We start from the raw sequence: 10,525 nt of genomic DNA on the forward strand, positions 1-10,525 counted from the left end.
TAGGGAAATTACACATTGCAACCTGCAGAATATATCAGAGAGTAGTATGAGCTTCTGGCACTGCAACATAAGAAACAATAAATGAAAACCACTGTGAAGGTACAAAGACAAATTATCATAAGTCAAACATGACAAAACGAAAAAAAAATTGTAGCAGCAAAGATTAACTAAGGTTTGTGAAGTCCATAATTTTCAATCAACTACTTCCACATCCACTAAAAATATCATAGTTCTGCCCCTGCTAAATACATAGTCGTCCAACAGAGAGGAGGAGGATAATTTGAAAGGGTCCATAAAACATAAAACTTTCACACTACTCAAGATGCTTGATACATTGGATATCAGTATTCCTTCTGAACCTATACCTACTTATTATAAAGAAACATGGAAAGACTTGAAAAGAGCAGCCAAGGGAGCAAACAACTAGTAAAGGAGCCATCTTTGGAAGACCCATGGTTAAATATGGTTACACAGACATGGGATGGAATTGATGGAAGAAGAATCTGTTGCTTAATTTCAGGTGACCAATGCCCACTATAGAGGGTTTAAAAAACACAGCCAGGGAACTGAAATACTTTTTATGCTTGACAAGAAAGTAAAATAAGATATCAAACAAAGAGAGAAAAACATCTGCAAAGAACGAACTCAAGATACCACTGAATGCTGTGGAATTTTCTGAAGCCGAAGAGTAACCTCAGTTATTACTCCCAGAGTTCCCTCACTCCCAATAAGCAAGCGAGTTAAATCATACCTGACGAGAATTTCATGTTGTAGTGCATGTTAAATATAATCAAGCTGGCAGATGTATAAACAATATGCCAAATGTACGACTAATAATCATATGTATCAAAATTTAAGAGAATTTCTTTTTCCGATTGCAAATATATGAGTTGTGGGAATATATTATATTCAATGAAAGCGCTGTTAAAAGACACAGTAAAAAATGAACGGTGAACACTAAACAGTTCAAGGTCAATGAACATGAAGAAGCATATCTGGATCATGAAAATTCACTAGAGTTCCAAAGTAATGAATATCAAAAAGTAAATGGGCTTAAAGATTCCAGAACCCAAATATTGTGGTCCTCCAACTTTGAAGCTAAAGCAAAAAAAAATGATGTTGTACAAAAAATTCTTTTCAACCTTTTTTGTGACAGAAAAAGTCCATTTCAAAAGCACCTACTACATGGCCAGCTCAAAAAGTGAATACAAGAGTGTATCAGGAGAGGAAAGAACAATGCACACTTCCTCTCAGCAAAAACAAATTTGACGTAAGCTATTTTTTCTATTCAGTGATGTAAAAAACTATCTTATTTTTTATACATGGTCATGTAAAGATCTCTAGACCGGAAGCATTTTTTTCTATAAATTTCCTTTTAGTGTTTGTTATTTCAAAGAATGAAATCTCTATTCATGAACAAAGAAACAAGTTCATGATTACAGAGCAAAGACATACCCAGCAGCACTCTTTCGAGCACGTGAAGCTGTCTTCACAACATCTCCATTTGGAAGAACCACCTGATATTACCATAACATAAGAAATGCAAAATTGTATACTCGCATGGACAAAGGGGCAGACGGACAAACCTTAAGGCTTATTACATTGTCGCGCATAGTTCCATACCTACATGCTAGAGGTCAAGCCATCATACTCAACGAGATACAAGTATCCCCGCAATGTTGAAAGAGGTGAGCAACCAACTCAAATGAACATCAATGTAGCAGAGAAACTACCTTACAGCTAAGGAACCAGAGCAACGTGTAGCGCACATGCCTCCAATGGTTGCACCAGGTCCTGCACCATACTCTTTATCAACTAGCTGAGCATAACTCAGGAAAGTCAAAGTTGACGTTGGGATGCTTTCAACATTTAATTGAGCAAAACATAAAAGATGTCAAATTAAACAAAAACTGCATATAACAGAGCTTTTAGGATAACAATTTCCTCTAAATATGTAAGAAACCCATGATATAGTTCCAATCTGACAGAAGGTTATCACACTTTAGGCTGACCTGGATCAAGAGGAAAGAACAGACCATATGGTTCCAGATATTCATTAAGCTCCATCCAACCAATGCCAGGCTCTACAATAACATCCATATCCTCAATATGCAGCGCTTTCACCCTCTATAGTATGAAAGATCATTTTCACAAGCGCAAGAGGCCGCACAAATTCCAAAAAAAATATCAGTATTATGCTGTAAGTTTGAAATGTACAAATGACAAAGAGGAAATAAAAAATGATTAATTAGAAGCCATCCAATAATAAAGAGAGAAAAGAATGAATGTAACTTGAGATGCAAATAGCAAATATTATAGAAGATTTAAGATACAACCACTAAGAGCTGACAAAGGTAAAGGACACGCCCTAAAATAAGAGTTTTAGTGGAGCACATCTACAGCACTTCAGGATGACATAGAAAGAATAAGAATAGCATCCTGCAGTTTTAATTCTCTAGTAATATGCACACAAAATTATTAAAATTTCCCTTTTGTTTCCCTGCTCATCGATACTTGAATATTTCAAAAAGTTACAGAAAGAACATCACTTTGATCTATTCGATAGTAGCTTTAAGCATGGTTTGCAAGCCAATGGGAATACCAAAGCAGATGAACTGTAGTTGTTTTTTATTATTTTGTCTACAAACACAAGCTAAGGAAGTCCCCGAGTTTTGTGATTTATTCCTTGGTATGCACGGCTTTGTTTATATAATAAGATTTCAAAAGTTTTGAAATGTAAATCAATATCTGATGAAGACATGCAAGATTATAAGTACATACTTTCATTAGAGACATGTCAATGCATACACCCCCATTGGGAGCCAAGGTGTGACCCTCAATTGATGTTGCTCCACCGTAAGGTACAATAGGAACCTGTTTAAAAGGGCTGGCTGGATTATAATGCTAGCTCATGAAAATAACATATTTTCAGGCCAAAAAACAAGGGAAATAAGATAATATTATCAACATCTGAATGATCGATTCCACAGGTATTTGTATACAAAGACATAAGAGAACACAAAGATAGTGGCACAGTGCTAGAAATACATCACAGTACTTTATAGGTTTAGATTAGAAGAGAAAAGAATTAGAGAATATAATCTTCAAAAAAATATAAAGGATAAGGACCTTATATTTATCGCAGGCTTTGACAATCATGGAAACATCCTCCTCTGACCTGTAAAATATTTGGAAGAATGATGATTGAAGCATTTCTTTGCCTCATAATTATTATGAAGCATAAATATTAATAACACACAATTCAGATAAGGAAATTAACAGAGGTTCAACTCGTAAAACCCTGCGGCCCGTATCAATCCAGATGAACACATATATCAGCAAACAGTATTATCAGAAACCTGATGTCACAACCAAGAATCTTCTTACCTGGGGAAAACAACAACATCGGGAATGTTAACCGCCTTGTGAAAGCTGTTCTGTGGCTTCCCATGGAAGTACCTCTCATCGTAGTCAGTTGTCAAGTTATCCTTTTAACGCACCAAAAGAGGGAGAAAAACAGATATGCCCTTTATTCCATGACAAAAACCAGAGGCTAAAAATTTTCCGTTCAGACAATGAAGCACTTGAACCTAGTAATATATGCCAATTACATATAAGCACCAAAATGTAACGATCCAAAGCAGTTAAACTTTGAAATCTTGAAACAAATATGAAGTTGTGAACTAAAACTCCAGAGACTATAGAGCTACGTTTCGCCTGCCGATGAAAAGTTCCGAGTAAAAAGGGCAAACAATTCAAATCGGCAGAAGTGGCACCTGAAGGATAGCCTTTAGCTCAGCGATAAGCTCCTGAGAAACCTCCTTGAGATCACCTTTGACTACAAATTCAGTACTGTCTTTTCCTCCAACAGTCATACCTCTGCCCAAAGACGGAATCGAATAATCAAGCTAATTTCGAAAGTCCTCCAATTCACAAGTCTTCAAATTTCGAAACGAAAAAGGAGAGAATACGAACCTCGAATTAGAACCTGAGGCCGATGATTCGCAGAGGGATGGTTGCGTCTGGCTCTGAAACGCGATAGATGCGGCAGAGACGGCAATCGCCACCGGGAGAAGAGAGCTCGACCACGGCAGCGGGACCGTCCGGCGCCCATTTCCCGGCGAAACAACGGTCACCTTGCCGGCAGCCGTCTTCGGAGGCGCGTGGAGATCGCGAGGAGCGCGAAGGGTGGAGAAGGCGACGACGGAGGAGGAACGAGCGCGGCGGAGCCAGGCGGAAAAGGCCATGAAACGGCGGCGGCGGAGCGGAGAGCGAGACTGGTGTTTGATTGGCCGATGTGTCTTACGAAGAGCTTATCACCGCATTAGATTTCGACGTGGAGCTCACCGAATTGCGAGCATTCTGAACTTAGGGTACATTGTCACGCATAGGATTCTTTCATCTCCGTACACGTGGATTCTTCGTGATAAACATTTAGTATTTTCCGAAAAAGAAAAGATCAAGACGAAATATGATTTTTTTTTTAACTCCATAATAATAAAAAAAAAATGTTCAACCCGAGATGAAAAAATGGAAAAAATATAGTAAAAAAAGCGAGACAAAAAACGGTGTTTTAAAAAAATCACTATTGTTTTAAAAATAAAATATAAAATCAACGCGCCAGGTAGGGGTCGAACCTACGACCTTCTGCTTAGGAAACAGACGCTCTATCCACTGAGCTACAGGCGCTCGTTGTTACATGATATTTTTTATTAAATATTAAATAACATCATTTTCCTTTTTAAAATTTAAGTTAAACCATATATAAATACCTAAATTTTTATAAAAATCTCAAATAAATAAATACCTGAATTATAAAATTTTCATAGAAATACCTAAACTTTTCTAAAATCCTATATAAATATCTATATTTCTGAAAAACTCCCAAATAAACCCAAAATCTGTTAATGACATCACTTATTTTTATTTTAAAAATATTTAAAATTTGTATTTAATTGAAATTTTTAAAAAAAATCTAGGTATTTATATAGGATATTTAAAAATTCAGGTATTTATATAGAAGTTTTATAGTTAAGGTATTTATGTGGGATTTTCATAAAAGTTTAAGTATTTATATGTTATTTTTTCAAAAATTTAATGATGTGTAGAGATGTAATCTTTCTATAATTCGAGTATACCGAAGTTTGAAAATGAAAAAAAGTGTTGTATTAGTCAACTGTTTTGGAAGATGTAATGCTTACAGCATCATGTTTATACTGATTGAAAAGGGGGATTGGAAACTTAGATTTGTAAAACTATTTGCTATCAAGTAGTCCCCCATCTTTCAAAACGATAAATACGACTCGTAAGACTTGATTTTTTTTTTTGATGAAAAACTCGTAAGACTTGATATTAATGACGTATATGTCTTTTTTTTTCCTATTTTACAAAAAAAAAATATTTTTATATGAAAAGTTGTCTAGTTATTTGTATATCGCATTTTGGTAACGTGATTCTCTCGTTGTTTGTATTTAATCTTTGTTATCCATTTTATCTTTAGTGACCACACGAAAATTGTGAATTGTAATTGATTTACGGTATTAATTTGGAATATTTTAAAATTTGAATATCAACTAGACAAATTTGAAATTGAGATGCTTGTGTGATATAAAAATTTGATGCAGAGATTTTTTTCAATTCTAAAAATAAAAATTTAAGTTGCAAACAAAATTTATTGGGGTGCTAATAATATTTTCACTAAATTTTATAAGTTTATAAGAAAAACTTTGAAGTTTAAAAAACAAAGTTGGTGAGGGCATGTGTATCATGTTTTATGAATTATGAAATGTCCCTATATGAAACCATTTTCGGCCAAAAAAAAGGAGAAAAAAAAGTAAATTTAAAGTTTTTTCTTACGTTAATTTATTGGTCGTATCAAAATTAAAAATATTTGAAATGGGATTTGAATTATGCAAGTGCAGTAAGAGTCGATAAATATTAAACAGACAATAATCCGCAATATTCTAGAAAGATAATATGTTTTTGGAAAAATAATAAATCATATTAAAGCCCAACCTCTGTTTTAGCCCAAGATGAGATGGGTTATATATATGTACCTATATGGGCTTGGAAATTTTGTTTCACTTTTTTTTTTGCTTATTGGGCTTTCAGAAACCGACATAGGCACCGACCCGATTTCGCTGCCTAAAGATCCGTTGCCGTGGATTTAGGACAAAATAAAATTCGACAACCCTAATTTCCATCGGTGTTTCGTTTCCCTTGGCACAGAGGGAGATCTTCGTCGGTGTCTGAAGAATCATCGGATTTCCCTTTCCTGTTAGAAATCGAGGTTTTTTTCGTGTGAAAAGTCGACACGCTGGTGATATTTTTGTGTCTGGCACCGTCGTTGATTTCATCGGACAGATCGAGTTCTTGAGGTTCATTCTCTTTCTGTGTTTCTCTCTCATCTCTCTAGAACAAGTAAGTTATAGCTTGTATTTTTAACTCAGCATCGCATTAATACAGGTTTTCTGGGTTCTTTGCTCTGTAAATCGATTATCTTCCTGCGAATATTCCCTGCTGTTCCGTTGTTGGTTCGATTTGATCTTTGCTTTTTTAACTTTGGTCGTGTTTGGTTCGAATTGCTGCCGTTTGGGTTTCAAAGTTAAGGTATTTGTAGGTCATGTTTTGTGGTGAATTCTTCTGAATGGAATTGGATTAGATTGGAGGCTATGAGGCAAAATCATTGATGTGTGCAATTGAGAAAACTCATTAGGCTTGTTGATTGAGTCGTGAATTTCTTTTTGTTAGAGGGTATTTTAAGCTATGGAACCTATGGCGGTTGTTTTTTCTTCCGGCGATGCTGAGGGATATTTGTAGATCGCGTCTAGTTATGGATTATTGGGGGCTAGGAGAAGAAACCATGCCTGTATATAATTGAGGTTACTGATTGGGCCTGTTGATTGTGTTTTGTGCCAGAGTTTCTGCTATAATGGGAAAGAAAAAGTCGGACGAGAGCGCTGTGACTGTGAAGACGAAGCCGAGTGGAAAAGATTCTGCTAAGGATGCGAAAAAGGATAAATTATCAGTCTCTGCCATGCTTGCAAGCATGGATCAGAAACCTGATAAGCCCAAGAAAGGTTCATCATCATCGTCCAAGGCAAAATCTGGTCCTAAAGTTTCATCGTACACCGATGGCATTGACCTTCCTCCCTCAGATGAAGAAGACGAGGGATATGTTTCCAATGAGGAACAAAAACAAAAGGATGCGAGAAGAAAGCAGAAGAGCGAGCAGAAGCAACTCGATATTTCGATGACTGATAAGGAGCAGAAGAAGCGAGAAATGAAGGAAAGATTAACTCTCCAGGCCGCAGAGCTGGCAAAGAAGGAGGCATTGAAGGATGATCATGATGCCTTCACGGTTGTTATTGGAAGTAGAACTTCAGTGCTTGAAGGGGAAGACACGGCAGATGCAAATGTTAAAGATATAACCATCGAAAACTTTTCTGTCTCGGCCCGTGGGAAAGAGCTTCTGAAGAATGCTTCCGTTAAGATATCACATGGGAAGAGATACGGTTTGGTTGGTCCAAATGGGATGGGGAAATCTACTCTGTTAAAGCTCTTAGCTTGGAGGAAGATCCCAGTTCCAAAGAACATTGATGTGCTTCTTGTTGAGCAAGAGGTGGTTGGCGATGATAAAAGTGCTCTAGAAGCAGTTGTTTCTGCAAATGAAGAGCTGGTTAAGTTACGTCAAGAGGCTGCAGCTCTTCAGAATGCATCTGCAGTAGCTGATGGAGAAGAAGGCGATGATGGGGACGATACCGGAGAGAAGCTCGTTGAATTGTATGAGAGACTGCAGATATTGGGGTCAGATGCTGCGGAAGCCCAGGCATCAAAGATTCTGGCTGGGTTGGGTTTCACAAAGGAGATGCAAGTGCGTCCGACTAAGTCTTTTAGTGGTGGGTGGAGAATGAGAATTTCGTTGGCTAGAGCTCTCTTTGTCCAACCTACTCTGTTGTTGTTGGATGAACCGACTAACCACCTCGACCTGAGGGCTGTTCTCTGGTTAGAGGAGTATTTGTGCCGTTGGAAGAAAACCCTGGTCGTCGTTTCACATGATCGGGACTTTCTCAACACGGTCTGCAGTGATATCATACATCTGCATGACCAGAAACTACAGTTTTACCGCGGTAACTTCGATGATTTTGAGAGCGGATATGAACAGCGTCGCAAGGAGATGAACAAGAAGTTTGAGATTTACGAGAAACAGGTTAAAGCAGCTAAGAAGTCTGGAAGTAGAGTCCAGCAGGAAAAGGTGAAGGACCGAGCCAAGTTCGCTGCAGCCAAAGAAGCTTCTAGAAACAAGGCAAAGGGCAAGGTTGACGAGGATGAGACACCAGCAGAGGCTCCAAAGAAGTGGAGGGATTATAGCGTTGAATTTCACTTCCCAGAACCTACCGAACTGACTCCCCCACTTCTGCAGCTAATTGAAGTTAGCTTCAGCTACCCGAACAGGCCAGACTTCAGGCTCTCGAACGTTGATGTAGGCATCGATATGGGGACAAGGGTTGCGATTGTCGGGCCTAACGGGGCTGGAAAGTCGACTTTGCTGAATCTTCTCGCAGGAGATTTGGTTCCGACCGAAGGTGAAGCGAGAAGAAGTCAGAAGCTGAGGATTGGTAGGTACTCACAGCACTTTGTTGATCTTCTCACGATGGGAGAAACACCCGTTCAGTATCTTCTCCGCCTTCATCCTGACCAAGAGGGGCTTAGCAAGCAAGAGGCCGTTCGTGCAAAGCTCGGGAAGTTCGGGCTGCCGAGCCACAACCATCTAACCCCAATCGCCAAATTGTCGGGAGGACAGAAGGCTAGGGTTGTGTTCACCTCCATCTCGATGTCGAAGCCGCACATTCTGCTTCTTGACGAGCCCACGAACCACTTAGACATGCAGAGTATCGATGCCTTGGCAGACGCACTGGACGAGTTCACGGGAGGAGTTGTGTTGGTCAGTCACGACTCGAGGCTCATATCCCGAGTCTGCGAGGACGAGGAGAAGAGTCAGATCTGGGTGGTGGAAGATGGGACGGTGAAGTTCTTCCCAGGCACATTCGAAGAGTACAAAGAAGACCTCCAGAGAGAAATCAGAGCAGAGGTTGACGAGTGATTGAGTATCGCCTTCTCCGCTTGCTTTCGAGGTGCTTTTTCTTTCACCATTGCCAAGTTCCAAAGTTTTCAGAGCAATCTTCACCATATACATCGGCCTTCCTCATATCAAGTAAAACCATATCACTTTTTTTTGCTGAAAATAAAGACATGTTCCATTGTTTTTTTTTCGTGTCTGTCTATGTTGAGAAACAAGCTTGTTAGTGTCTTTGAGTGGTTAGCTCGATCGTTTGGTGTTTGAAGCCATAGTGTTAAATTTGCATAGATTGCAATAGCATCAACAGGATTGTTGTGAGGGGAAAAAAAGCCCTTGTGGAGTGGAGCCGCTCTCGCCCCCATTTTCTTCAGACAAACAAAAAGCAAAACAAAAAAACAACCTTTTAACGTAAAAAAATCTGATTTATTATTTAGAATTTTTCATTTTTTATCCAAAAATAATTATAGAAATCGACAAAATTTCTACTATTTTAAAAATAATTTTGCACTATAGATATATATCTATATAAAATCTATGTAAAGAAGATTCTTATCATTTTTATCATAATTTGTATATAAAAAAGTTTATTTTTTATTGTAGCAACATTATGAGATTCTCAAAAAAATTTATTATTGTTACTGCCAGCATTAATAAATATGATTTTTGCATTCCTTTTTGGTAATTTTTAGATGTAAAATCTTAAAAAAAAAAACTAATTTTGAAATATACAACCCCTTAGTTTCATAGGAATCGTGTCCGAATCTTTGAACTCTTTTTCCTTTGGTCGAAGCCTTCGGAAAGTTTTGTTCCTAATAAAAAATCTCTGAGAAGATTTGCATGCAAATAAAAAGGTATAAAAATTAAATGATATTTCGATTTATATTAAATGACAGAATCTAGATTGCGGATTTTATGGTAAAACGGTTATTATTATGATCCAACCCGGCGAAACGACGCCATTTAATGTCTAACAAATGTAAAGTGAATTAGAGCAGTTTTGTTGGGAAGGAAATCTAAAATTGATTATGAATTTATTCTAAATAATATGACATATTTGTCATTATTCATTGTTGCACTACCAAGTTTGTTTCTCAACATATATTTTATATATAAAATTATCAAAATGATTATATATATATATGTGTGTGTGTAAAGTGCAATTTTATTTAATATTACGGGTATTTTGTTGTTTTGAATATTTTATATAATTAACATTTAATGGAAAATGAAAATAATGTAATGAAAAAAATCAGAATTTTCCTTGAAAATCTAATAAAAAATAGTTTTTAGCTTTTTGTTATTTTTTTTACAAAATCACTTTGAAAACATGTAGTTTTTCCCCCACATTAATTTCTTGCCTCTCTTGTCAAAGAAATATAAAGTAGCACTATAATCTTGTGGATCCCATGTAAAGAACCATTCTTTTTAATTTAAATAATGTTTTTT

General features: G+C 37.1%; 2 protein-coding genes and 1 non-coding gene across 5 annotated transcripts in view; 1 reads left to right on the forward strand and 2 right to left on the reverse strand.

Moving 5' to 3' along the window:
• Nucleotides 1–4,357, reverse strand: part of LOC104799266 (D-lactate dehydrogenase [cytochrome], mitochondrial) — a 7,230-nt gene extending 2,873 nt beyond the window's left edge. The window contains exons 1-11 of one of the 2 annotated variants that reach the window (XM_010521685.2): nt 3,976–4,357; nt 3,777–3,879; nt 3,388–3,488; nt 3,130–3,178; nt 2,782–2,874; nt 2,013–2,127; nt 1,734–1,794; nt 1,587–1,593; nt 1,456–1,517; nt 655–751; nt 6–22 (exon numbers count right to left, since the gene is read on the reverse strand). In XM_010521685.2, coding sequence (XP_010519987.1) covers nt 6–22; nt 655–751; nt 1,456–1,517; nt 1,587–1,593; nt 1,734–1,794; nt 2,013–2,127; nt 2,782–2,874; nt 3,130–3,178; nt 3,388–3,488; nt 3,777–3,879; nt 3,976–4,247 — 977 coding nt within the window. In that variant the 5' untranslated portion in view covers nt 4,248–4,357. Of the gene's footprint in view, nt 1–5; nt 23–654; nt 752–1,455; nt 1,518–1,586; nt 1,624–1,733; nt 1,795–2,012; nt 2,128–2,781; nt 2,875–3,129; nt 3,179–3,387; nt 3,489–3,776; nt 3,880–3,975 lie in introns of both variants that reach the window. The other variant, XM_010521684.2, reaches the window with a different exon arrangement.
• Nucleotides 4,358–4,616: 259 nt separating this feature from the next.
• On the reverse strand, nt 4,617–4,689 carry TRNAR-CCU. Its single transcript has one exon. It is a non-coding gene; the product is annotated as a tRNA-Arg (tRNA).
• Nucleotides 4,690–6,173: 1,484 nt separating this feature from the next.
• Nucleotides 6,174–9,366, forward strand: LOC104799268 (ABC transporter F family member 4). Of its 2 annotated transcripts, none has more exons than XM_010521687.1 (2): nt 6,174–6,420; nt 6,919–9,366. In XM_010521687.1, the coding sequence occupies exon 2, from the start codon at nt 6,932–6,934 to the stop codon at nt 9,101–9,103; it is 2,172 nt and encodes a 723-aa protein (XP_010519989.1). In that variant the 5' UTR covers nt 6,174–6,420; nt 6,919–6,931; the 3' UTR covers nt 9,104–9,366. The 2 variants fall into 2 exon arrangements, with proteins under 2 accessions (XP_010519989.1, XP_010519988.1); XM_010521686.1 differs by having other exon boundaries at nt 6,174–6,377.
• The last annotated feature ends 1,159 nt before the right edge of the window (nt 9,367–10,525 follow it).

This window comes from Tarenaya hassleriana, unplaced genomic scaffold (assembly GCF_000463585.1).
Source record: "Tarenaya hassleriana unplaced genomic scaffold, ASM46358v1 Cleome6, whole genome shotgun sequence".
Classification (NCBI taxonomy): Eukaryota; Viridiplantae; Streptophyta; class Magnoliopsida; order Brassicales; family Cleomaceae; genus Tarenaya; species Tarenaya hassleriana.

Bases quoted from the DNA above. Each gene is read 5' to 3' on its own strand.
- LOC104799268 (XM_010521687.1), top strand. From the start codon at position 6,932: ATGGGAAAGAAAAAGTCGGACGAGAGCGCTGTGACTGTGAAGACGAAG.